General features: G+C 43.2%; 3 protein-coding genes across 5 annotated transcripts; 2 read left to right on the top strand and 1 right to left on the bottom strand.

The window, feature by feature from the left end:
• Positions 1 to 153: 153 nt before the first annotated feature.
• MRPL32 (mitochondrial ribosomal protein L32) lies at positions 154 to 8,610 on the bottom strand. Its single transcript, XM_006192082.3, is given in 4 exon segments — positions 154 to 4,705; positions 6,799 to 6,977; positions 8,480 to 8,573; positions 8,575 to 8,610. Coding segments are annotated over 4 exon segments (564 nt in total). The 3' UTR covers positions 154 to 4,450.
• A 150-nt stretch (positions 8,611 to 8,760) lies between these two features.
• Positions 8,761 to 19,264, top strand: PSMA2 (proteasome 20S subunit alpha 2). The gene is made up of 8 exons (XM_006192083.2): positions 8,761 to 8,881; positions 12,520 to 12,596; positions 13,327 to 13,459; positions 14,881 to 15,003; positions 15,745 to 15,826; positions 17,144 to 17,217; positions 18,315 to 18,372; positions 18,461 to 19,264. The coding sequence occupies exons 1-8, from the start codon at positions 8,841 to 8,843 to the stop codon at positions 18,575 to 18,577; spliced, it is 705 nt and encodes a 234-aa protein (XP_006192145.1). The 5' UTR covers positions 8,761 to 8,840; the 3' UTR covers positions 18,578 to 19,264.
• A 4,025-nt stretch (positions 19,265 to 23,289) lies between these two features.
• On the top strand, positions 23,290 to 26,103 carry C7H7orf25 (chromosome 7 C7orf25 homolog). 3 transcript variants are annotated; one of them, XM_032484275.1, is made up of 2 exons: positions 23,290 to 23,457; positions 24,452 to 26,103. In XM_032484275.1, exon 2 carries the CDS (start codon positions 24,473 to 24,475, stop codon positions 25,742 to 25,744), a length of 1,272 nt encoding a protein of 423 aa, XP_032340166.1. In that variant the 5' UTR covers positions 23,290 to 23,457; positions 24,452 to 24,472; the 3' UTR covers positions 25,745 to 26,103. The 3 variants fall into 3 exon arrangements, with proteins under 3 accessions (XP_032340166.1, XP_032340165.1, XP_006192146.1); XM_032484274.1 differs by having other exon boundaries at positions 23,292 to 23,538; XM_006192084.3 differs by lacking the exon at positions 23,290 to 23,457 and adding an exon at positions 23,859 to 23,988.
• The last annotated feature ends 1,817 nt before the right edge of the window (positions 26,104 to 27,920 follow it).

Below are 27,920 nucleotides of genomic sequence, written 5' to 3'. Positions count from 1 at the left end.
AGGGGAGCCCCGCCGCGGGAGAGCATCGCTGAAGCCCAGGACAGAGGCGAGAAGCCAGCACCTTGGCTCAGCCTTGCAGACAGCCCTGTCTCCCCTGCAGAAATCCTGTCTGCTCTCCACGCGCGGATGACTTTGGTAGAAACAGATGAAATGTTTCCAGCATTGCTGGACCCGTTAGGTTTTTATTGCATTGGAATGAGTCACTACAGGTCACCTGCTGCCCCCTAGCGAGGCGGCTCGGGATGTCCGGGAAACTGTGGCACTTCCAGGGTTCGGTGTCCGGGCTGAAACTGCCAAGCTGGCTCTGAGCGCGACAAGGGTCCGGGAGACCAGAACAGGTTGGCCTTCTCGCTTTCCTCCCGTCCGTGCTCCAAATGGCATCCGTAACACAACCTAGCGACATCACAGGACGCCAATGAGACAGGAGAGGACGAGGGGCGGGGTGACAGAAAGGCAGGATCATTGCAAGTGTTTCCAACGCGGTAAAAGCAGCCTGATTGAAAAGTGGGCGGGGGCAGCCCCTTAGAGCACCAGGAACCTGCTCTCGGCTGCCCTCTGCTGTCGAGACGAATGAAGACAGCCCCTGGCGGCGACTCCCACCAATTAAGATGCAGTGCGCGGATATAGGCCACGGGATGACACTGCTGCTTCCCAGTTGCAGCTAAAGACGGAGCGTCTATTTCGGTGCGTGTGCCAGGAAAAGAAACGCTAATCATAGACAGCAGGGTTCCAAAGCACAGATTTAGAAATGTGGAGGGACTAATCCTGTCCCTGAAACATAACAACTGCCTGTGGGAGGGTGGGGGCAGGAACAAGGATTAGTTCTCTGGCGGGAGTGTTAAAATGATCCCCACACCGGGGATGTATCTTTGTGCTTCTTAAAAGAAGGAATCTTGAATTTAAAAGTCGCACTACGCAAAATAGGAAAAAAAATTTCCATATATTTAAAAAAGTCTCTGACAATTTCTTTAAATAGAGGTTATCTATAGTATACCTAAATTTTTTTGATTTATCAAAGCTCAGTCTATTCACAAATTATATACACACACACACACACACACTGTGTGTGTGTGTGTGTGTGTGTGTGTGTGTATGTATATCTCATGTAAGGCAAAAGTCCTCATGTACGTATCCGCACATTTCATCTGGGTTAAGGTTTTGAGTAAAGGAATTTTAAGAGGAGAGACGTGACCTGTTTTGAAGGGATTCTGGCTGCTGTGCTGGGAATAGACTAGAGGAGGCCAGATGGAGGGGACTGGTGTTCCAGAGAAGCCGATGGGGCTGTGATCAGGGTGGTGGAAGTGCAGGCGGTGATGAATGGTCAGAATGTAAGTCACTTTTAAATGTAGAACCCGTGGGATTTGTAGGTGTGCTCACAGCCTGGGTGTGAGCGAAAGACAGAGAGACATCAGAGTCAAGGGTGACTGAGCAACTAGGAGAATAGCGTTGCCATCAACTGAGACTGGGGACACTGGGGAGACTGGGGAGTGGGGGAATTGTAGGACCAGGAGAGAAGAGACTCAGAGCTGGAGATAACTGAGTCAAGACATCTGTTAGCCATTCAACCGGCAAGGCCGACTACACAGCTGAACGTGAGCCTGGAGTTATCGCGAGAGGCCAATGCCAGAAATACCAACTTGGAAGGCATCAAGATACAGTTGCTATTTAAAGCTGTAACACGGAGTGCATCACCAAGCATGGAGCCGTGGCCCTCTGAAGAGGTTGGGGGGAAGAGGAGGAATGAGGAAGGGGATCTGAGAGGGAGACACAGTGAGGTAGGAGCACAGTGAAGCCAATGGAGACGGTGGGAGGAGAGATGTGCACTGAGAAGGGGGTCATAATCTCTGCTACACGTGATTACGATGTGAACCACCCGAGTGGGGTGTGGACTGCCCCCTGGAGGGAGGTGACCACAAACTTGGACAGATCATGAGGACACCAGACAGGGTTTAATTAGGAGCCTGGCTTTGATCAGGGAGTGACTGGATCAGAACTGTTTCAGGATCCACCACATAGCAGGGTGGCACTCAGAAGCAGACTCCATGATGGTGTGGCACGTGTGGTGGTGGGAAAATGACCCTTTACCTTTTGCTTATATACTTTGCATTGCTTCATTAACTACAATGTTGTGTCATTTCTGCAATTTAAATTTTATTCAAGAAAGCTAATAAGAAATATGAGAAGACTGGAAATTAATCATTGGAAAGTGCATTGTAACAGCTCAGGAAAGAGATGGTTAGGGTCGGAATGAGGACACTGGCAGGGAGGTGCAATGAAGTCAGACATTTAGATTTTCAGAACCTGGTGATCTCCCAGCACCTGGCTAAAGAGCACAGGGAGATGGAGGGGACTGCTACCAAGCTCAGAGGGGACGTCACCCCTCACCCACCCCCACCTCCACCTCCAAAAGTGGAAGGTCTCACTCAACAGCCCGATGCTGATGGGGGGAGGCAGGGATGAGGTTCACGTCTAATGTTCAGAACATGAATGAACTGGTTATGTAAATGATTCAATTCAAACTCATGATGCTTTTTTTTTTTTTTCTGACAGTAAAAACTGAAAGCATTTAGCAATAAAATGTATTATAACTTTGGGGGACAACCTCTCCAAAACAGGCGATAAACCACTTTCCCCTATGACATGGCTTTTCTGACACGAAATAGACATCTGGCTTTGCTAATTCGGGGAGGCCTTTGATAACGTTTATCCGTCCACGAACTAGCAGACAGAAGAGTGATCCTGCCCACACGTTCTCACTCAGTGCACCTGCATAGAGAGCCCTCTGCAACGTCGACCCAGACTTGCGCTTTGCAACCTGTTAAGTCAACTCAGATGCTGAGTAGGTGGTGGGAGAGTCAGGTATGTACCTGGTCAGCCTTAGCTTTCGTGAATCATGGCTTCAAGTCTATCTACCTGAAGTATGACACAGAGCACTTCTTTGACTTGACAGTAAAAACGAATTATCTGCAGGGCATTGCCTTGACAAAAATATGCAGATAACCGATTCCTCCAGAATCTCAATTTGTTTAATGCTGGGGGTCGAGCCAAGCCTCAAAAGAGTTGTACACTGAGACTTGAGTGCTTTTGAAGTTTTAAGGATTTCCTTTTACTCCGTTGTTCTTTCACGTATCACTGGTCTCTACTATACTTCAGGAAATTAGTAATTTTACATCTAGGCATGCTGACGTGGATTACCCTGCCACAGGAGCCTCAGGAGGGCCCGCTGGATGATGTGGCTCACCTGGTGCAGACCTATCCACGGAAGTCCCTTCCAAGGAAAAGAGAGTTTAGGGTTCAATTCACTGCCTAGTTCTTATAAGTAGTCAGACTATTTTATGCATTTTGTTTTAAATACATCCCTGGCCTTTATCTTATTTTGTCTACTGATTTTCCATTTAACTACAATTCCCTTACTTACTTCTGTAATTTAATAAGCTATTTCACTTTTACTATTATCTTTTTTTTTTAAACAAAGGCATACTTTATCAACTTGTAGATCACAGCGTAAGAGGAAAGATTTTCCAGAAGATAAAAAAGGCCAGTATGCGTCTCAATTATCTTTTTGAATGAGGCAGGAAACAAAGAAAATAGCAAACATTGGGCTCAAGGTAGATACAGGAATGGGGGAGGCAGTGGGAAAGACGAAATGAATTGGGTTAAGATGAAAAGGCCATTGCTATGGAGATAAAAATGATAAAACATAAAATAAACTGAAAGGATTTCCTAGAAGGCAAATGCCAGGGCAACCCCCTTAGCACATTTTCTGTGTGCTACTGAATTCACTCACGTCTCCTTTTAAAAAATCTCTCTCCCCAAACTATAAATTCAAATTTCATGAGCCACCTAATGAATTCTGTATGTGGTTTTGATTTAATGTAAAATGGGAGGAACTACTTCTAAGTAAGTTAATGTAATAAAGTGCCATGCAAAGGCAATTTTAATTTGCTAACGCAAACAAAAAAACCAAACAGAACAAACTTCTTCTTACTGTTACAGCTACCGTGCCAAAAACAATACCAAATACAATACCCAGAATTTAACTAATAGCCCATTTCCAGGGGCTACTTAAGCAAAAGCATTTGCCTAAGTATCGTTGTGTAGAAGAACCACCGGCCAACAGACAAAACCAGAGCCCCAATGCGTACTTCTGGCTGTGAATTTTAAATTATTTGTTTCATTTTCCTGTCCTGGAAATTTTACGTTTACTAAAACTTGATAGTTTAATGCAAACAGACACATAAATCCACTTGAGCCTCTGCGTAATCGAACATTTTCAGATTTTACTCTTGATACATTCTTCATAGTACCCATAAAAAAACTGCTTATAGAGAATGTTTTAAATTATAGTGGTGATTTAAAAAGCACACAAGCAACATGAAAACAAAGAATCTTCCTCGTTTCCAGGGGAAATGTCTTATGTGAGGCTATCCTCTCGAAAACACCTCTGGTGTCAGTTCTGGGTGAACCAGGAGGGCCGCTTCCGCTCCCGCTCGATGATCCTCTTGCCCTGATCCTGCCGGGACGGCGTCTCCCCGGAGTACAGAACCACCGTCTCCACCGCAGGAGCCTTGAGAGGGCCCCCCTCTTGCCTCCCTATCTGTCGCCTGATTTCTGCTGTCTCCTTGCACACCTTCGCATAGCAGTAGCCACAAAGGACGTGTTTCTGTTTCAGGTGACCACATTCGGGGCAAACGTCTATGTTGTTCTTAAAAACAAACAAGCGAACAAAGACATTTTAATAAGAGGCAACATAATGCACAAATACTCACTGATGGGGGTGAGGCTTCTATTCAAACTTTCTGGGAATGTTCATGCCGCACAAGGTCACAGACCACTGGGATCAACCTCGTTTTAACATGGGAACTGAGGACAAACGACGCTGATACGAATTATTAGAAAAATCGGGACCAAGACTCTGCCGACTTTGAACCTGGTACATTTTTACTTAATAGTATGTGAGACGGCACGCCACTCCCCCATCTTCAGAAACTAAACCTCTGATAAGGACTCCATCAGCAAGGCTGGGGTGACCCATATAACCAGTATCTTAAATAAGAGACCAAGAGAAAGGGCACTTTTTCTTTCAAGCTCTCCTGGGAAAAAACAAGGTGATAAACACGCTACTCATTAGCTTTCCCTGATTATCACTGTGTAATTCAAATTCCTGTAGGAAGTGTAAGCTGGTATACAGTATCATTTTTCTTTTTATCAATGAGCACTGGTTTACTCCTTAATGTAAAAGTCTTGATGTGTTACAACTTGAGGGTATTTTTCTGAGTTACTGTATGTCTAGCCAACTTTAATAAGACAATTATAAACTCTGAAGAAGTCCTTTCATCATCTTCTAAAGGTAGATTTGAAATAAGAGAAATAGTAAACAGGAGTAAACAGTCAACTTTAAACACGTCCTCAGGTGAATATACAAATATTTGTAAGGCAGATCACAAAAAGAATCTCATTATCTGAGAGAAACAAAGAACCTTGTAAATTACTTGCCTCCCCAACCCCTCATTTTACTCTGATACGTGGAAAACTGGTCTGCACGTTCAACTCGAGGTTGGCCGTGGCATCGAAAGATGCCCACAGTCAGCTGATACCTTTAACACAGCGCTCAGCATAACGTACTGTACGTCGCAGAAAACAATTCAATGAAGAAAATGAACGTGCAGGATAAAAGCTATTCTTTCCCCTCTGAATAAAGAAAATCAGGGAAATCCTGTAATAGAATCATGTAATTATTCCTAAAATCTGCAGTTCTCTCAACCGAACTGTACGAATTATTCTTGTCTCAGTTAATGAAGTATTTTTCAGTTCCACGTTTTAAGTCTAGGTCCGACTGTGACTGGGTAATACTTTGAGTCTTAAGCTTTGCTGGGTTTGGTTTAACCCTGACTGTGGAGGCTTATGAAAGTCAATTCTTTGCTCTGGAGGTCCATTTGCACTGCCCTGTTGCTGGGGAGGCCATGAAATACACAGCAACTCAAAGCATGGCTGTTAAAGCCACAAATTAACAGATCAAAGGTAAGAAACACTACTTTTTGTTACTCAATCAATGAATAAAGTGTACCCATGGGGGAGAAGGATCACTGAGGTCTGGAATTATCTGAGGATGGGAACATATACACAAAAAAAAAAAGCTTCAAGAATGTGAGTTCAAGAATTAGACGGCCAGGGCTCAGCTCCTGCCTCTGCCACCTGTTTGTGACCACAGGCAAATTCTCTCCACCTCAGTTTCTTCCTCCCAAAACTGAGCAAAACAATATTTACTCTGGAGGGCTGCTGTGGGGATGAGATAATTCATAAAGCACTTAGCTACATCAGAGGCACTTCACAATTAGCTATTTTTACTACTTATCTAAGGACTTTCCTTCACAGTATTTTGGTGGACACAGTAAAGAACAGAATAAATCTGTAAGGGAAAACCTCAATATCCAAGAGATCTACTGCTTCTGACTTTAATTTTAGGCTCTGTCGTAGTTAAAATGTTTATTCATATATGGTTCAAAATCACACAGCTCAGGACTGGCACAGCTCCCAGTAGAAAAGTCACGTGGACTCTTCACAACCCAGTCTGCTCTCCAGACTCTAAAACTCCTCCCCTGACTGTGTTCCTAATATTTAGGCTACAGGACAGTAGACACACATACATACATGAGAATACTGTATTTAATTTAGGCCAGAGGAAAGTAGACACATAAGATCTGAAAATAACTTACCCGCAGGCTATATGAACATACCAAGAGAACACGCAGTGGCGGACGTTGAGAAAAAGCACACCCACAAAAATGATCACATTACCTTAACTTTAATAAGCTTCTGCGGGTTTCGTCTCCTACACTGGTTAACTTCAATGCTGCGTCTGTTTTTGGGAGCTGCCATCCAAAAGACACTATCCGAAAGGCTGGAAATCTTACTGCCATTGGCATCACCTCCTGATTCTGTAAGTGTAGCTGGACTTTGGACCGCTAATGCTGGCCCTACCAAATAAAACATGGAGATACAGAATTGGTTCCTAGCTAGTAAATGACTATTTACAGGTACCAGTCCCCTTAATGGTCTACAGTGATATACCAACAGGCACATATATATATAATTTAAAATACTACCCTCAGTAGACATTTAACAGGCAACCTCAGTAGCTCCAAAATTATACTAAAGCTCATACATAAAGTAATTTTAAAAAACACAAAATTTTTTCTTAGAGGCATCTGCTTAAAAAAAAAAATCAGTGAAATTCTACCAAGATGTTCTCATCTTATAATACTGAACTCACGGGTTCACTAGTAAACATGAATAAATGTCTGACAGACATCTAACTTAAAACAATCAAGGCAAAAAACAAAACAAAACAAAACAAAACAAAACAAAACAAAAAACCCACACTCAAATATGCACATTCCACTTGAGGGCGCAGATTTACGTTTACAACTAAATCCAAGCTTGAGATTTCCAAAAGCCATTTCCCGATGGCACGGAGATAACTGTTGATTGGTCCTTCTTATTATAATCAAACTGAGTTAGATCCTCTGTCATATAACCTGGTAGATCCATCACTTGGTCCTTCGAAATATTTAATCTTGATTCCTCTCAGTTCTTTAAGGAAAAGAGCTAGCTCATTACACTTTGTAGGATATTAATTTACTTATGTGACCACCAACGTTTCCCTTTTGTTTTTTCTGAACTGTTTATAAACTCAAATAGATTCCTTTACTTTTTTCTTGCTGTTTTTCCTCAGACTTGCAATACCTCTTTTGATTGTAGGAACTCTTAAAAATATACAAGGTGTCTAACACTTAACAACTGGCATTCCTTTTCAGTATATCTAAAAGAATTGCTAAGCATAGCCCAGGGGTTAATAGCACAGGATCTGGACGGCCTGTGTGACCTTGGGTCCTTTCGGAGCCTACTTTTTCAGTTGAGAAGGGGAGACACCTAATGGGATTGTGGCGGCGATTATCTCAGAAGCCTATGTAGGCTTCGACATACAGTGGGCTCTTTGTTCGTTCAGTCGGCCTGGGCATGATCATTATCATGTTCGGGATACCTCCGAAATCGAGTAGAATGTAAATGTCAAAGCCATGACAGTTTTAACACCCAGGATGCTTTCATTTAAATTTAGTTTTCGGGGGAAACAAGATCAACATTCAACTGCACAGAGGACAAATTGCTTTAGGGGGTGGGACGACTGGAAAGAAAAGAGAAGCGGATCTGGATCGTGGTGTCGCTTGAGGCTAAGCGATGCGCTTGGGTTACATTCTGTAAACGAATGGGACAATTGGAGGGCTTTTCTTTTTTCGCAGGAGACTGGGGGGCAGAGACAGCTGTCTCTTCTTGTTCCTAAGTAAGTGTCCCGGACGACGGCCCCCACGCGCGGCGGAAGATCAGACCGCGGGAGCAGGGCGGCGTAAGAGCGGTGTCCACCACGCGGCCTGGGGCCCCTCACCCAACCCCTTCTCCACGGAGGACCTCCTTTACGTACCCCATGGAGAACGGGGAAGGCCTGGCCGGCTCAGCTGAAGTTTCCGCTGCAGTTGCTCCCAAAAGTTCCGGAGTAGTCCCCGGGCTGCGGGCCAGCGGCGAAACCACCAAGACCAGCATGAAGGCCGCCATGTTGCTCGCCCTAAGGCCGCGCCCACCGGGTCGCCCCTACCTCGAGCATGCGCACAAACGCAAAGTCGGGGGCTAGCCGGGCACGGAACTACAACTCCCAGCATGCCCCAGGAGCGTCTCTGCCTCTCCTCCAATCAGAGAGCGAGAAAGAAAGGCTCGGGGAGGGGAAATGAAACGACTCAGGCCGCAGTGCGCGTGTGTGCGGATGTGCGTTGGGTCTCCGGGTAAAGATGGCGGAGCGTGGTTACAGCTTTTCGCTGACTACATTCAGGTACGGAAGGGGCCCCTGAGGTCCTCCGTTTAGCCGAGTTTGTAGGAGCTCAGCTGACCCGGTCTTTTACATCCTGGTCTCTGGCTTGGTGCCTCCGGGGGGCCCAATAGGGAATGAGGCTGGAAGTGCGACTTTGCAAAGTCATTTGCAGGGCCCTCCCGCGGCCTGGGGAGCAGTGGTGCCGGGGGTCATGGGAACGCGATTTGGGGGATCCAGGGCGACCTTGGAGCTGTGGGAGGATGAGGCCCTCACGCAGGGACTTGCTTTCGCTTTGGGGGCTAGAGAAGAAGGCAGCTTTGCATTATCTGTCTCCGGGTGTCCCGTTCAGAACTCAGGATTTCCTTCCTGACCCAAGTAGGCCTGACTGGGGAGCCTCTAGGGCTCGGAATCTCGGTCAGATCTCTGGGGTCCCTTTTTTTCTCGGAAAGCTCCAACTTTACAGTTTGCATTTGGTCTTGGAATGTTTTTCGAAACCTCTTCCCGCTTTCGGTTTTCTCGATGGCCCTATTAGAAGCTGAAGGACTGAAAATGAAAGCGCTGATCTTTCTATCCCTTAGTGATTGTGGGCGCCAAACTCTTAGGCTACATTTGTGTTTCGGCTGTTACTTTGGAAGGAGGCTATGTTGACTTAAAATAAAAAAAGATTGTAGGATTTGAACTACTTTAGAACTAGGATGTAAGTACATTTTTCAAGAAAACCGTCACCAAAAGACTTAAGAAATTAACCGGGGAAGGATTCAATTTGACCTTTTTCCTACGGATCAGTAATACCCCATTTAATTGCAGTGTGTTTCCTCAGCTGCTAAAGGCGGGCGGGATCCAACTTGTTGAGTACTTTCTGTGTGGGTACAGCTTACTCCATCTCTTTCTACTACCATGTGTGATAAATGTTGTCTCAGCATCTTACACATGCGCAAACCACAGCTCAGACAAATGAAATAACTTGTGCATGATCGTAAACGAGTAGCTGAGTTAACATTCAAACTGGCTGCTTCCTGAGGACAAAATTAATACACTTTCCATTACCATATGATGACTTCTTAAATATGAAAATGTGTTCCTTACTCTTGGCAGTTTGCCATAATAAGTAAAATAAATTTTTCCTCTTTGAGTGAAATTAATTTCATTCCTTAATTAAAGATCTCGTCGTATACAATGATAGAAAACAATTTTTGCCCCGTAGTCACTGTTCCTATTGGTGAAGAAAGCAAACCTGGCCCTTTATCTTTAAGAAAGTGTAATCCTAGTGGAGGTGGAACATAAAACAATTAATTATTATCGGAGGCTGACTCTTTATAATAAATTCCTAGTAAACTACACTTATTTTTAACATGATGGCACAGTTCTGTTTTAGATTAAAAGCATTTGTTTCTAGCCTGTTGTAATCAGAATTAAAACTATTAATGGTGGAAGTGACAAGAGACAATACTATAGGACGAGAAAGTGTTCTTGAGGATTACATTTATTGGGGATACTGACAGTAAGTGGGTAAACCAATTGATGCCTGCTGATGCATTCTGAAGAAGATTTTTCTCTTACTTGGGAATTTTTATAAAGAGGGGGCAAAAGAAGGAACGTAACTTTAGATTGGGTAGTCCAGTAAAGTCCAGTGCTTAGGGGTGCTTTGGGGGGCTGGAAGTTGAAAGGGAGCCAACTGAAGATTGAGGGGTAGAGAGAGTTGGAGACAGGGAGGAGCGTTGTATGAAAGTGGTGAAGTTGGGAGAGACCTTAAACTCTTAGAGGAATTGATCTAAGGCCAATGTGTTAGAGTGTAATGAGCAAGGGAGTTAGGAAGGAGCTTCTATTATAAGTGAATGGAGACGTTATTATGGGATTTAAGGGGAGGGGGTGACATGGTACAAAGGTAACTCTGGGCTGGGGTGTGGAAGTAAGAGTAGAAAGGGGAAAACTAGTTAGAAGGCTGTTTCGGTTATTGCTGGTAGAAATGCTGATACTTTGGAATTGGGTCATGGCAGAATTGAATACAAAGATTGGTGATTAGTTCAGTGGGCTCACAGGTCAGTGAGCTCTCTCACAGAAAGGTGCAATGATAAAAAATGTACACGTGATTATGGCTGCAGAGGAATGGGTAACTTTAAGTTAACCTGAGGCTTTAAAATATCCCACAGAGGCATTTGAACTAGGTATTGAAGAATGATTGAAAACTGGGTGGACCCAGAAAGTCATGCATGATAAGACTGTTGAAATAGTGACCATTAAAGAAAAACAAGTACAGCCTAATTTTTAAAATTTAAATGCTTATTGATGTTACTCTACTCAAGTCAGTTAATTTTGTCATTTAACAGTCTTTAGATTGCTGCCCCTAGGCTCGTGCCTTCAATAGGTCTAGATGTGTGTCTGTCTGTCAGCCAAACGTTTGTGGTCTCCTGGTCCTAGGTTATGTGTTGGAATGCTGACCGCACAGAGCTTACACTTTGTAAATACTGTAAAAATAATTCAAGTATGATGAGTCTTACCTTAGCCAAAGAGGAAGCACAGGACACTGTAGGCTTGAGTGTGTGGGATTCAGTTAATCTGGGTGGTCAGGGCAGCTTCCCTGAGGATGTGACATTTCTGCTAAGGATTGGAGGGTGATCAGGAAAGCGTTGACCAGACAGTAGTGAAATGCGTTGCAGACCGAGGGTTGTGCTTGTCGAATGGGTTTTTGAATTCTGAGAGTAGTTGTGTGTCTGGAGCAAGGGGAATGGTGGGAGTTGAGACTTCAGTGACAAAGAGAGTGTCTTACAATTTCATGAAGATAAAACAGATGACCTTCTGAAACTCAAGATTATGTTTTCAATAGTAGCCTGGAGATACGGACCTAGTCGTGTGTCCCTTTGGACAAATGACTTTCATTCAAGGACTTTTCTCTATAAGAATAGAAAGGTTGGAGATGTTTGTGGTGATTGCTCTAACTCAACAAATAGATTGAAATAAACTATAACCTAAAAAGCCAGTTTGGGCCTAGCATTTGGCTGCTAAACTCATGGAACCAGGTTTGTTGAGTATAACCAGCTCATGGCTTCTAGAAATAGTTTTACATTATACAGAAAATACTTTGTTGTGACTTATATCTAGGTCTTATGTCTTAGGCCATGACTACTTTATAAAATGTTTAACTCCACCCATATGGAATATATACCATTATTTGATATTTAATAGACACACACATGTTCTTAATAACATTACTGTTTGGTGTTTACTTACTGCTAATTTTGTGGCAGGCAGAAAAGGCATCACTTCATTTAATCTTCACATCAACCTTTGAAGTGGGGAATTACTGCACTACTGTTACCCCCATTTTACAGATGAGAAAACTGAGACCCAGAGAGGTTAAGTAACTTACCCAAAGTCACAAGGCTAGCAAGTGGGGGAAGGCAGCAGGAATGATGCTGCTTTAAGTGGCAAACAAGAAAGATCAACCAAAGGAAAGTGATTAGTGTTTCACTATGAGTGTGTTCAAAGCACCCAGTGAACTTCGTTTCTGTACAACTTCATGATAAATTTTCAGAGCCCAGCTATTCCTTGGTGCTTGATTTAGTGGTTTTGGCCTATGTATCTGCCCTTTCTCAGAGGTGTTCCTATAATAAATATTTGAGAATGTGTGGATTTAGCAAGTACCTTTGTTTCTTTTTAAGCCCGTCTGGCAAACTCGTCCAGATCGAATATGCTTTGGCTGCGGTAGCTGGAGGAGCCCCTTCAGTGGGAATTAAAGGTAATTAGTTGCTTCATTCATTTCAGATTCCTGGTTTTAGCTGTCCTAATGTTCTTTGGGGATTAATTAGTAAGTAATGTAAAAAGAAATAGCTGTGGCAGCATAATTTCTAACAGTTCTTTTTGTTCTTTTACAGTATTTTGAAGTTTAAAGAATCTAAGTCAGTAAGCCAAAAAAAACGATTAATTTTTTTGCAAATAAACATAACACCTTTATCTTTGAGTTGCGATAACCCACCAATAGTCTTTCCTGTCCAGAGAACTGAGTATTCTTTTGTTTTTCCACTGATTATAGATCTCACTATTCTCTGGCAGTTTTTCTTTTTTCTGCAACTTAGAAAAGGTTAATTATAAAACTTACAGATACCTGATTCAAAATGTATCATTGATTTTTAAACTTTAAATTATAAGAACAGTAGGCCAAGTAGGCAGAATTCCATTGTTTTAAAGTACATGGATTCTCAGGCGTCCTAGAAAACTTTAAGAGAAGTTATGTAATACCTTTAGCTGAGGGATTTCTTAGTGCGTTCAGATGACCAGCAGGGAAAGTTGATTTACTGTTCCTTGGGTGATTTTAATATAGACGTCCAGAAGAAAAGGTTTTATAAATAAGAAACAAAGGAGTTTGGCTGAAATGCTTCCATAATTAGAAAACTGTTGAAGCAGAGTCTTTCAATGATTCAACATTTAGGTGTTTTTAAAAAACATATATTTTTAACTTTATTTATAAGCTGCAAATGGTGTGGTCTTGGCAACTGAGAAGAAACAGAAATCCATCCTGTATGATGAGCGAAGCGTCCACAAGGTGGAGCCGATCACCAAGCACATAGGTCTGGTGTACAGCGGCATGGGCCCGGACTACAGGTACCCTGTCCTGTCTGTTCTTTTTCTCACCATCTCATGGATTGCTTGTAATCTGTCCTTTGAGCAGAAAAACCCGGGGAATGTTTTCCCTTGAACCTCTCAAACTTCCCGTTTTTCTTAGTTTACCAACAGCAGCATCACTGGCAGCTGCAGTTGGTTTGCTAACGTGAGACAGACTGAGGGCCACTTGAAGGAGGACTCAGTGCCACTCAGCTGTAAAGGAGGAGATGGATAGGGTCTTATTCCTCCCATCTCTGTCCAGTGGTTTTCCCTTCTCTACCTTCGAAGGGCTCCGCCTCAAGGGCTTTGCTGTTCTCTAACGTGTTTTAAAAACAATCAAAGCAATGCATGTTGGAATGAACTGTATTTTGAAAAAGTTGTCAGACAGCAAAAGAAAGGGCACCATCCAGGGTTAACCTCATTTTATTTATTTATGTTTGTAGCAAAGAGACAAAATTCTGGAAAGGCCACTGAATCCCGTCAGGATCTGGATGCTCATGTCACCCCTCCTTTTCTGTTTCACAGGAAGAGAGAGTAATCCTGTTACATCGGGGTGCCAGCAAGTTGAAAGAGATTGACAGCTTTCTGTGTTTGTCATTTAACAAGCAAAAGGAATATTATTACTTCATTCTTAATTTTGTGGAACAAGAGAGGTAGAGCCAAGATTTCACTCTCATGAGTCAGAAAAAATAGCGGTGTCCCTGGAATGTGATCAGGATTCACTCCAGTGGGTCCTGTTACCCCTGGACAGAAGGGAGACTGCAATGGATGCGTCCACTGACAGAATAAACTGAGAGACACGGCATGTGTGTTGTTCAGAGGGAAGTGTGGATAGTTCAGATCAGTAGTACATGAGCAGGTCACGGTAAATCCTGTTCGTCTTACTGATGTTTCCTGCTGTTCCGTAATCTCCAAAGGGTACTCTTTGAAGTCCAGTCTATGGAAAAGATATGAGGCAGAGTGAGAAAAATATGCTTGAATTTGTGTGTGTGTTCACACGTGTGCCTATTAATATGTTGCCTGGTGTGAGATGTTGAAAAGATGAAGTGACTGCCCTTGGGATAAGGGGGGACAGACACAATCTTGAAGCCATGGTGAGAGATAAAGCTCTCGTGTGTACATCTGTCACTGCTGAGCTGTTTGGTACCCTTAGTCCACAATTTCCTTCCTTTTACCTCGTTCTTGTCCATCTCCTATGGTTTAGCTCCTCGGCGGTGCTCTGATATTTGCTTGGAAATTAACTAGAATCAGATGTAAGAACAAGACTGGCTTTGAGCCGAGTTCAGCTTCTACAAAAGAGATGCATGTCAGACTTGTGCGACAGATACATGCTTATGGAAGGAGAGTGATTCTTTAGATAGTAGAGTGTCTTAATTTTAATTAAATCCTTTTTTTTTTTTTTTTTTTTTTTTTTTTGCCAGAGTCCTTGTGCACAGAGCACGAAAACTGGCCCAACAGTACTATCTCGTTTACCAAGAACCCATTCCCACAGCTCAGCTGGTACAGAGAGTAGCTTCTGTGATGCAAGAATACACCCAGTCAGGGTGAGTTGGTTTTAGTACTTGAAATGTGTCATGAATTAGAAAAAAAAAAATCATTTTATAAGAGTAGATGTATTATTAAAAAAAAAAAGAGAGGACTTAATATTCCTGTATTTCCTTAAGAAAATCACTATGACGAATGTTTCTGATCTTACCTGAATCTGGAATATTTTCTTAAAGAGAAAATGGGAATGTTTTCTTGCGGTTCATGTAACAGCAGAAAGCAGCTTCTGGATGAAGTCCTCTTGCCAGGGTTGGAAACATTTCTTCATGGGCAGTCACTGCTGCTTCCAAATTTCTTTCTAACCAGAAGTGACTGTAAGCACATGATGGAAGCAGTAACTCTTCGGCATCCATATTCAGCTTAATTTCAGTGTTTCTGAGTTTGGATGTGAACGTGGATGGTGTGGTGCAAAGGCAGTTGCTGATACATAAAACCAATGGAAAAGCTGCATTTGTTGAAATCTGTCGTATTTGTTGGGAAACAAAGCGTTACCCCACACTTAACCCCAATATTTGTGTCAGTCCCTTTCCGAAAATGATCCCTTATTCCTTGGTACCATAAAGAAAATTCATTTTAAATTGGTTTGTTTCGAAACATGTTCAGTACTTTTTAATGAACTTAGAAGTTTAATTCGGTTCGCCTGTTAATTTGCTTGACTTGAGACTATTAATAAATTTCTTACCTTTGGTTGACTTTAACATCATGAAGATGCCAAGTAATTTTCATTTTTCTTTCTTCAGTGGTGTTCGTCCGTTTGGAGTTTCTCTACTTATCTGTGGTTGGAATGAGGGACGACCGTATTTATTCCAGTCAGATCCATCTGTAAGTTTCCCTAGATGCATCTGAGGGATTTGTTCAAGTGCTCCTTGAATATCTAATAAAAATGGAAGCCATAAATAGTTTTAAAATTAGCAGTATTTTATTTTTGTCTGTTTTGTTTTGTTTTTGTTTTTCATTTGGGCTTTAGAAGTAGGACATATTCATTTGTACATTTAATCTTGGGACTGACTTGAGTGTGACTCTTCCTGGACAAACATCGATATTACTGCCTTGAAACCAGTGTTTTGCAAAATGGGTGAGTTGTCTGCTGTATAGCAGCAGACTGGTGTCCGAGTTAGCAGGTGTCTGCAGAGGATACCACTACTCCACGTAGTGGAGTCATACGTGTTTGTCATACATACAGTCACACACGTTTGCTGTGAGGAGACCCGGAAGAAAAAAAATCATCAACTAGGAACTGATCTTTCGTAATTGATGGGTCATTAGATAATGGCACATTCACTAAATTCAAATCTTAATGATCAAACTTTGTAATCTAAAAAGGCCAAAGAGAAATATTTTGTTTGTTATTTAAATCAGAAAAATTAAGAATTTGGGGAACTTTGACTGTGTCTGTTACCCCATATCTGAGCTTCTGAAGCTGAGTGACACGTCCTCTTCCCTTCCTTTCCCGTGGGTAGTGAGCCACCGTGACTGGCGTCCAGTTTGCATCTTGGGTCCTTTTTTCTCCTGTTATATCTGAAAGGCAGTTATTTGTCGTAAAATATGTTTCTTTTATTTGTGTCTATGCATTTTGTCAGCGAATGAGGTCATGTTATATATGATAGTTGCTGCTGCTTTGGTTTAACATTAGATTACCAAATATCAACACTTTTGAAAATTTTTAATGCAAAACTGTCTTTTTAATTTAGTCACCAATGATGGGGAAGGGTGGTACCATTTTTCAGATCTATGTGACAGATTTTTAGAGCCGTTCAATCCTAGTAAGCTACAGTATTACTTTTGATTATTTGCTTTATGTTAACCTCCGTTTCTATTTTTTATGTAAATTTTGTATAATACATTGCACATATTTAAAGTGTACAATTTGAGGAGTTTTAATGTCTATAAATACCTGAGAAAACCATCACCACAATCAGGATTCTGAACTCCATAGCCTCTAAAAGGTTCTTCATGCCTCTTTCTTATTTGTTCCACGAACCTTTTAACATATTTTGTGACATATTCCATTGCATTCCAATAAATGTGCCGTGACCTTTGAAATTAGAAGCAAATTATAGAGCTAAGAAATAAATGGAAGTGTCATATATAATTAGATTAACTCAAAATGCGTTTTTTTCCTCTTCCATTCCTGATTAGGGAGCTTACTTTGCCTGGAAAGCCACAGCAATGGGAAAGAACTATGTGAATGGGAAGACATTCCTGGAGAAAAGGTAGGCTCATAAAACTAGATGCATTAGCAAACTTGCTTTACGGCCTTCTGCTCTCTTTAAATAATACCATGAATCTAAACAAAATTGTAGTATTACTGGGTATTCAAGCCTAGTTACTGATGGAACGAACAAAACCCTTTCTCAACCCTGGCTCCCCAGCCTTCATTATACTAAGTAGCAATATTATTCATTTCTTAAGAACTTCTCTTTGTACATCCTCACATTCTCATGGTCATTTCCTAAATGTTGTTTTTATTTATTTATTTTTTTGACTTCATCTTTCCTACCATCTCAAAAAAAGAGACCATTGGATTTGGAGTAAAAAAATTGGGAGGAAAAATTTTGAATGATTGAAGTGGTAAACAGTTTACACTATGATAATTACACACACACACACAAAATGAAGATAAAGATGTGATATATGTGCTTGATAAAAAGTGCATTGTTGGGTAAAAACGTGTCCCCGCCGGGCACGACTGACTGCTCTCGCTCACTGCCAGCTGTGTTCTGGACTCGGCATTATTGTAGTTCACCGGAAAAGGTCCTGCGTTTTGAATGGGAAAACTTTGTGATTGATTTTAACTAACAAGTGAACCTTCTCAGTACGTTTTCACATAATGTTAAGGTTACTAAAAATCTTAGACCTGGGGTTTCCCGGTAAACTTAAATAATCTTAGGATCTTAAAGCACTGTCCTTTCCCTTTGACATGTTATCAGTGAGTCTTCCAAACATTATAAGAACAAACAAAAGAAATTTTAGCAAAGGTCTGAGTTCTCTGCCTTACTTTTAGAAAAGATAATAATGCCACCATACTCCAATTATATTAAAATATTTATACGTCACATAAGTTCATGTTAGGGTTACACTCTTCATGATGCTGGGAATGTGCACCAAATAATTGTCACTTTCTTATTTGGGGACAGCTTGCTCAGTGAGGGGACTAAAAGAATTAATCTGAAACTTAACGTTTTTAAGAGTATTTTAGATTTTTAAAAAATCTTATGCTGTTGCTATTACTGTGTTTACAAGTCATAAATAATGTTAATGCTGTAAATCATTGTTTTGTTTGTTTTTTTAAAAAAACCCTCTTTTTTAGATATAATGAAGATCTGGAACTTGAAGATGCCATTCATACAGCCATATTAACCCTGAAGGTCAGTTCACTATCTAACAATTGGATTTGTAATGATTTTATAATTAACTGCTGGGAAAATTGACCTTTTCCCCTACCCTCTCCATTAGGAAAGCTTTGAAGGGCAAATGACAGAAGATAACATAGAAGTTGGCATCTGCAATGAAGCCGGATTTAGGAGGCTCACTCCCACTGAAGTTAAGGACTACTTGGCTGCCATCGCATAATAATGAAGTGACTGAAAAACCCGGAATTTCAGATAATCTCAACTTAAACATGTTTAAAGTATGTTTTTTTTTGCATACTTATTTCTACATGGTTGAATGGACTGATGTTTTTAAAATGAGACTTATAAATCATAATAAACTGTTCAATTCAACTTCCAGCTTTTTTAGGGGTTAGTAAAATCTTAGCATAGTTATCTCCTGCTTTTTATCAACAGTTGATTTCTGGGAACTACATTGCAAAGCAGAACGGTGAAACCACTCTTTGGTCTTCATGCAACTTTGGTTAAGTCAAATCTTGTGACCTCTTCACTATCAGATGTTGTCTGTGCTTCAGTAAAGCAAAAGGCGGATTTTGGTAAACATCACTGCTTTTAGAGCTGGGAGAATCTGCAGACTTTCAAGGATTCTGAGACAAGGCAGGAAGCATAGATGTGTTTCAGGCACTCTTAGGTGTGGAGCAGTGAAACCCCGTGAGATTGCACTGGAGCTGCCAAGAGTCTAAGCCAAATAGTCTCCTATAGGAGATACTATGTAAATAAATAAAAATGGTGTGCTAGTTCCTGTTGGTTTTTCCATCACAAGTAGGTAAATGCATCTAAAAAGAGCCCCCTAGAGTCTACTAGATCTTTTTAACTCCAGAATGAACACAAGTGCTGGAAATAAAATACTAATACATAAATGTCAAAATGACGGCTTAAGTCTCTCCCTCATTCATGTATCTCAGTGTAATCAGAACCTTTACTGCAAATTAAGGCTCATATAAGCAAGCAAATAATGGGGTATCAACTCTATTTTTATTATATATGAAGGCATGCTGCTTTGTTTTTTTTTTTTTTTTTTAAGGCATAGTAGGGTAAGAGAAATCATGTCGTCAGTCTTGCTCACAGAACGTAGAGCGTATGAACATTGCTATTCTTACCAAAGAAGACACAGGAGGCATTCCTGATATTTAAACGTAGCTCAAAAGATTTTGATTAAGACTTAGCCAGCTTTAGGGGGAAAGAGCCTTATCTTGGAGCATTTTTGTCGGGATTCCCAGGTCTGCCCACCATCCCTGTAACAACCCTATCGTTATAGTGGCAGAAGCATTATTACGAGAGATGGGAGTGGCCAACTTGACCTCTTCTTTCAAGATGCTTGTCTCTAGGGCCTCATTTATCATAACCATCTCTCCTTATGGGCTCTTGGTATGTTGTGAATCCAGCACCTAGAAACAGAACTTAGAGATAAAAGGAATGGTTTCCGGAGTGAGGTCTCGGCTCCCCCACTGAACTGGCTGAGTGACTGCACAGGGTCACTATCTCAGGGGGCTTTCTAGGGCCTAAATCTGATAATGCAAGGGAAAGGCCTGGCAAGGTGAAAGGTCAGGTGCTCCGTAAGCTTTAGCTCCTTTGAATTTGCTGAGACCCTCTCTAATGTCAATATCTGGAAACCAGAGGAATGCCCAAAGTCTACAAAATCAGAGGGAAGAGTAAAGGCATTTATATTTAGGACAGCAGGAAGGCACGTGAGGGTTCTTAACTGGGTACTAATGGAATAGGTCCCACAGAATAAAAGGAAAAATTAGCCAAAGCAGTTCTGTATCCAGAGTCTGTTCTCTGCCTCTTCCCTCATTAAATGCAAAACCCCGTTCATTTGAAGCTGCCCAGAACACTTCTCCCTTTGTGCTCAGTTTGTTCTTTTCATTGACCTTAAGATTAAGCTGTTCCCCTTTGTCCCAGTTCTTGGGAAACTCAAGTTTTGGATCTAGCACCCCGTTGGCTGCATCCCAAAACATTCCCAAACTCCTGTCTTTTCTTGCCTGTGGATTCTAGCTTCTTTCCAATGCTCCTAATGTACATTCCCCTCTCCATTTTAGGTTTAATGTTTTTTGTATATTCTCTTAAAAACTTTCCCCACACTTGTTCTTTCTCCTCTGGTTCCTCACTGGACCAGGAATTTAAGTTTGCAAAACAGTTACTAGCAGTGAAGCACGGAAATGTTTAAAATTCACCAAGGTTGGGGCAAGAAGGAGTTGAAAAGGAAGGAGGAATAAGGAAGAAAAGTTAATGTTGATCTTTGTAATTACGGGTGCTGACTCACTGGGCACTGATCGGGTGACACAGGCGGTCAGAGGAGTTCTCATCTGTTGCTCAGTTACGTTCATGGACCCAAACCGCCAGCTCTGTTGTTAACGTCATCTCTCCATCAGGTGTCTCCTGGCTAACACAGGCCATCCCTGAGGCCCTGTTGTAAAGAAACACAAACTGACAATCAGTAAATTGCCCAAGAACGTGTAAGAGTCGGTAACTCGCTTGGTTTAGAATTCTAATTTCCTAAAACCCAGTCTGGTAGTTTTGTGTTAACGTCGCATTGCCTCACACAGTCACTTCAGTTCAGACGAATCCCTTGACTTGACCCGGCCCTCACGGACCTTATAGAACCAGCAATACCTGGCTGCCAAAGCATGAGCCTGTTTTAAAAGATAATTCTAACCTTTCATCAAAGGCCTTGTCCCCGAGTTTCATCACTCCCTTCTTTTTTAGGCATTCCATCAGGTGCTCACCCCTTGTATTTCAGATCGTAGGCTTACAGAGTTATCTCTGGATTCCTGAAGGTTAGCCATCATGGAGACATTTTATTCAGCAAGATGAGAATTTAGAACTATTAACACCACCCTCAATTTCCGTCTGCTTCAGTTTAATTAGATCACAGTGTTCAGTTTAAAAGGTTTTCACTACGTGTATGTAAGTATACTATGATTACGTTTCCTGAATAATTTTCCCGGAGACGATCTTGGCTCATTTTTTTGTTTGCTTTGTTTTCTCTGTAGTTGTCAACTAATTCTTGCCAGTTCCCCCGCAACAGGACTGTAAAACCCTCTGCACGTTGTTGTTCTCATGGTCACACAGCAGGTCATCTGCCAGTTCTCACCCAACTCTTGCTGATGAGAAGCCTAATGCTGTTGCAAATGGGGTGTCCAGTCCTTTATTTTTACCTTTTCTCCCCTCTGCAGCTCTTAGGATCTTTTCTTTCACCTGCAGCGTTCTGAAATCTCACAATGACGTACCTTTTTGTGGGTTTCTTACTAATGTTCGTTGTACTGAGCACTCAGTAGGCCCTTGACTGTAGAAATTGAGATCTTAACAGTTTCTAGCATAACTGTGAGAAATTTCCTCTTCATTGTCTTTTTGTTTCTAAAACTATTAATTGCATAGCATACTGGACCCTTTTGTTTCTGCTACATTTTTCACCTGTCTCTTTATTCTACTTTCTAGTAGATTTTACCCACTCTCCCTACTTTTCTATTGATGTTTTAAGATTTGGGATATCATTTTTAATTTTGAAGAACTCTTTCCTATCCTCCGTTCTCTCTCCTTAAAAAAATCCTTTGATTCATGGCTGAAATATCTCTTATCGGAGGATGCTAAAGATATCTATAAAACGAAACAAAAAACAAAAAATTTTGTTCCGCCTTGTTTCCTTCAGATTCCAAACAGAAAAATGTTTGGAAGTGCTGTGTTTGTGAGTGACTCCCAGACCTACTCACTGGGGGACACTGAATATTAGCGTCTAGAAATCACTTCTCTGTGGTCTTTTCAAGTGCTGTGTTTCTGCGGAGAAAAACAAGGGTTTGGAGGAGAGGTGGTGAAGGGTGGGGCAGGATTGCCACCCGTGAGAGTTTTGTGAGGGTGAGGACTTGAGTGTTTATTCCTTATACAACTTGTAAGCAGTGTCCATCTTCAGTCCTGCGTCACTGCTCGCCTCCCTTCCAGGCATCTGTAGTTCCAAAGCCTTTCTGGGGTTCTGCTGTGTGAATCATTGATGCTACTCGATCTGCAGAGAGGCTTCGTGGGTTCAAATTACCTCTCTCTGGTGGACTTACCTTTAAAATAAGTCTTTTAGGTTAAGAGGATTGAATAAATTAGTACGTGAAAAGCACTTAGAATAATGCCTGACATATAGTAAGGAATGAGTAAGTGTTATTGCTCTTTGTTTTCCAAAAACGTATTGGCGTATCTCATGTGCAGTCAACCTCTTGTTCTTTTTAGTTCTGTGAGTTTATTCCTTTTTCATTAGTCATTTAAGTAAAGTTTAGCAAAGGAGTGGGCATACATAGGATTAATATTAAATTAAAGTACTCTTTGATTTTTAAAATTAGCCTTTTGGGTGACTCTGGACACTATACTAGGCTAACAAATTCCCCAGCCTTTCCGGAGAGGCAGCACATCTCTGTACCACCACGCTCTAGGGCGAGCCCGTGATGGTGCAGTGGCAAGTGCTTTGACTTGGGGTCAGAAGTCCCAGTACCAGCACTCACAGAGCTGTGTAACCTCTGACAAGCCTCTCCAGCCTGTTTTCTCTTCCGTTAAAATGATCCAGAATTTTCCTAGGACTACCACCATCGCCTGGCACTCCCGCAGAGGTTTGAGCTTGATAGCAAAACGGTGTACTTGGCCCAGGCAGGCGAGTGGGGGCGCAACCGGGAGGTTTTCTCCGCCAAAACGCACCGACGCCCGCCCCAGGCAAAGTCCGACCGTGATTAGGCGCTAGGGCGCGTTTCCAACGGCCCGGCGCCCTGGGGATCCAGCGGTGGCGCCCCGCTGGCAGAGGCGGGGCCCCGCGAGCTCCGCCCCCGCCCCGCCCCGCCCCTTTCCCGCGCCCCCCGGCTCGCCCTGGGGCGGGGCGGGGCGGGGCGGGGCTGGGAGAAGCCGGGCGCCCTCAACAAGCATGGCCGCCGGCCTGGCGTCAGCCCCGCTCGGGCGGTCGCGCTGCCGCCTGGGAACCGCTGGCGCGGCGTCACCCGGCGCCGGGCCACGTGACGCGGGAGGCGCCCGAGGCGGCGGGGCGCGCGCAGGCAGAGCCGCGGCGGAGGCCGGAGTCGGGTGGGGGGCTGCCCGGTGAGCTTTCCGGGCCGGGCCCGGCCTTGCGCGCACGTGGCCGCCCGCTCCTGCTCGCGCTCGCGGTCCTGGGCGCTGCCGGTGAGGAGCCGCGGAGGGGGCGCGGGAGGAGGGAGCGGGCCGCCGCTTCCCAGGTCGGGAGGGGCCGGGGCCGGCCGGGCGGGGAGGGTGGCGGGCGCCGGCCCTCCGAGCGCCCTCCGCCCGCGCCTCTACCCCGCTGCCGGCCGCGGGGCTGCCCGAGCCCGAGCCGGCCTGGCGGGGCCGGCGGTGCAGGGGGGCCGGGCAGCGCCCGCCGCCCGCCCGGGAGGCCCCGCCGACCTCCAGGCCGCCGGGGGCTGCACCCGTGGACTTCATCGCCGGGCTTTTCTCCCGGCGTGGGAGCGGGCGCCAAGTTGGTGGGCTCCTTCGGTCTTTTCGAAATATTCGGGGTTGACGTCAAACGCAGGAACGAGGCAGTCTTGATTTCTTGTCTTGTGTGCCTTGTGCCCCTGGGAAATCACAAGGCAGCTGTTTGAAGGAGACGCCTGAAAGGTTTGGAATGTTCAATTTAAGAGAGAGATGCTCTTGCTTTGGGCAGTTAGTTAACCAGCTAGTTTGTGTGGGTATTTTTATTTTCGTCATTTCATCTTGATTTTCTGAGGCTTCTACTAAAATTTCTCTCCAACCAAACAGTAAGGCTTCTGATACAGGACTTTCTTACGTAGCAGATTGCCAAAGCCCCGCATTTTATCCTAACCCGGAATATGTTGGGGCCCCATGACCTTCAGGCTGAAGAAACGAAGGTCTAAAGTGTGTCAGAATCCAGCATACATAAGGAGGAGTTCAGAAGTATAGCTGTCATCCATTCCTTAGCTCTGAGAGGAAGGAGTCACTCCAGAATCCCAGGTTCATAGACGATCCCGGAATCCCAGCCTCCATAATCTTTGTTGTTAGATTGAAGTTTTAAAATCCTGAGTGAAGAACTGATTACCATTGATTGCTCTTGTTTTCCTAGGAAAGGAATAATGCTGTCAGCATGTCTGCACACTCCATGCTCTGTGAGCGAATTGCCATAGCCAAGGAACTGATCAAGAGAGCAGAATCACTTTCTAGATCAAGAAAAGGTGGCATCGAAGGCGGGGCGAAGCTGTGCAGCAAACTGAAGGCAGAATTAAAATTCTTACAGAAAGTAGAAGCTGGGAAAGTCGCTATTAAGGAGTCCCACTTACAGAGCACTAACCTAACACACCTAAGAGCCATCGTGGAATCGGCAGAAAACCTGGAGGAAGTTGTCAGCGTTCTCCATGTCTTTGGTTACACAGACAGCTTGGGAGAAAAGCAGACCCTTGTGGTCGATGTTGTTGCAAACGGTGGTCACACTTGGGTGAAAGCCATCGGCCGAAAGGCTGAAGCTCTGCATAACATCTGGCTGGGCAGGGGTCAGTATGGTGACAAGAGCGTCATTGAGCAGGCAGAAGACTTCCTCCAGGCCAGCCACCAGCAGCCAGTGCAGTATAGCAACCCTCACATCATCTTTGCGTTTTACAACAGTGTCTCCAGCCCCGTGGCAGAGAAGCTGCGAGAAATGGGCATATCCGTGAGAGGGGACATCGTGGCGGTGAACTCTCTGTTAGATCACCCTGAAGAACTCCAGCCCAGTGACAGTGAGTCCGACGATGACGAGGGCCCCGAACTCCTGCAGGTGACCAGAGTCGACCGGGAAAACATCCTAGCCAGCGTTGCGTTTCCCACGGAGATCAAGGTCGACGTGTGCAAGAGAGTGAATCTGGACATTACGACTCTAATTACGTACGTCTCTGCCCTCAGCTACGGAGGCTGCCACTTTATCTTCAAAGAAAAAGTGCTCACGGAACAAGCAGAGCAAGAGAGGAGAGAGCAGGTTCTCCCGCAGCTGGAGGCATTTATGAAGGACAAGGAGTTGTTTGCTTGTGAATCCGCCGTCAAGGATTTCCAGTCTATTCTAGATACTTTAGGAGGACCTGGGGAGAGAGAGAGGGCCACGATGCTAATTAAGCGAATTAATGTGGTCCCCGACCAGCCTTCTGAGCGTGCCTTGAGACTAGTGGCCAGTTCAAAAATCAATAGCCGCTCGTTAACGATCTTTGGCACAGGAGACACCTTAAAAGCCATCACGATGACTGCCAATAGTGGGTTTGTCAGAGCGGCCAACAACCAGGGTGTTAAGTTTAGCGTGTTCATCCATCAGCCCCGAGCACTTACTGAGAGCAAAGAGGCTCTCGCCACCCCCTTACCAAAAGACTGCACAGCTGACAAGGAACACGCATGATATCCTTTATGTATTGTCATGGAAATAAGTTATTTATACCAAAGGCTGGGGCTTCCCATCTTAATTGGGGAAAAACAAAAAGTCTAGAGTAAAAATAACACTTAGAACTCTTAAACCAGTAAAGTTGATCATCTACAAAATACATAACAGAAATGAGAAAAAGCAAAGGTGGTAGACTTGTTTATCGGACTGTCTACACTTGGCGATTAAGAACAGAAATACATCTGTCTAAAGCTTTTAGCTGTTTCCCAATACTTGTGTTTGATTTCATTAGGGCAACAGCCCAGCTAATGGTAATCGCATTTCTTGGACTCTGGTGATTTTGCATCTTGCATTAAATATCTGGAGAAAACTCTGAAGCTTGTCTTTCATTCTGTTGGTCTATCAATTGATATGGGTTGAGGCTGGGCGCTAATAGGTTATCATTAAGTTTTGATTCCATCATCATGGCCATTATTAATGAAAAGCTTATTTGATTGCTGTGTGTCACATGCAGCCTGGTAGGTATGTTTACAAAGCGTACATTAGAGAAAAAAAGAAAGTGAATCTGATCATGGGAGCCCCGGGAATCTGTAGATACTCCGTTTTGAAAAGACAGCAGTCACACTACCACAAACCTAAAACATTAAAGGTTAAATACTGATTTGAATATATTGAAAAATAAAAATAATTCAGATTTTACTTTTAAGGATAAACAACCCTCACACTGCCAGTATTCGGATTGCAAATACTATTTTTCCTGTTCATTTTGCAAGTGACAAGAAACAGCCATGTTACCTCATTACGTCTGTCCTGTGAAATCGTAGCAGGGAGGTTCCATGCCTGTTGCATGAGACCCTTGTAATTAGAAAGGAATTTATATGTCCATATTGTGCTGTTGTGCTTAATTTGCATCGAAGACAAATTCGCAGAATAGAGAATGTGTTCTCTGCATTGAAAAGATTGGGAATTGAGTCTTAAGGCTTAAGGATTGTGCAAAGCGTAGGAGTCAGTATTAGGACCTGATTTTGTGAACCCACACACTGACTTTTCTACTTGTGCCAGCCCCTATTTTATGAGTAAGGAAACTTCAATTTCCAGCCATGATGTTAGTTGAGAAGGTGAGTTTGATTACTGGGACCCATAAACACTGAAATGAAATGTGAAATTCAGCATATGGGGTGTTTCTCTTGCAAGGGATTCTATTACTAACTCAGCACGTTTCCTAGGGGAAAAGGCTGTGATCGGGGTTCCAATTTCGAGGTGTAGACTTAGCTTCACTGCAACGGAAAACGTCTAGTGTTAGAAATTTGGCTTCAGCCTTCTCAAGCACCCATTAAGGAACTAAAGTGCTCGGTTCTATGAAGTATCGAGGATTATTGTAACAGTTATTTGTACAAAAGATGAGTAATTGCTCTTTAAGGATTTCTTAGTCTGAAATGGAGGTACACAATTGAAATATAATGTACTAATTTTTTCTAAAAGAATTATGTTCAAAGTACTGTGGGAACAGCATAAGGGAGTGATTCTTGCTGTGGGGTCAGGAAGTCACAGAGGAGGTGACACTTGAGGGGTTTGGGCATGAGGTTTTACAAAATGTGCACGGGACGTGGGGTTGGGAAGGGACAGACTGAAGATGTAAAACCGGAGGTGAAGCTAGAAAAATGAGTCAAGTTCAGTGAAGACTTGGACGATAGAGAGCCATTGGTAATTTTTCAGAAAGGATGGCTCATGATCAGATCTCTTAGGAAAACAAGAACATGTCGTGTAGAGGAAGAATTTAAGGGAGGGAAGATGGGACTGTAAGGATGGCCCGGACTAGAACATCATGGTGAACCATGGTCATGGCCATATCTGCATTCGTTCAAGGCAGAGGTTATCCAGTGCCTGAAATGTGTCAGACACAGCATGGCACTGAAAAACAGCAGAATAATTTGGGGGAATCAAAACAGAAAATTTAACTGATACTAAAAGTTAAGCCAAGTTGAATCACTTCGAAATGAGAGACAAGGATGGAGAATAAATGTGATCTATATAAGAGGGAAATAGCTCAGTGGTAGAGCACGTGCTTGGCATGCACAAGGTCCTGCATTCAATCCCCCTGTCCCTCCATTAAATTAAAAAATAAATTTAATTAATTAATTAATCAAAAGAATTCTCAAGGGAAGCATAAAAACCACAAAGAATGGGGGGAGGG

Source organism: Camelus ferus, chromosome 7, assembly GCF_009834535.1.
Source record: "Camelus ferus isolate YT-003-E chromosome 7, BCGSAC_Cfer_1.0, whole genome shotgun sequence".
Lineage (NCBI taxonomy): Eukaryota > Metazoa > Chordata > Mammalia > Artiodactyla > Camelidae > Camelus > Camelus ferus.
The sequence above is the reverse complement of the archived record's forward strand: the minus strand, read 5'-3'. Positions and strand labels throughout refer to the sequence as shown.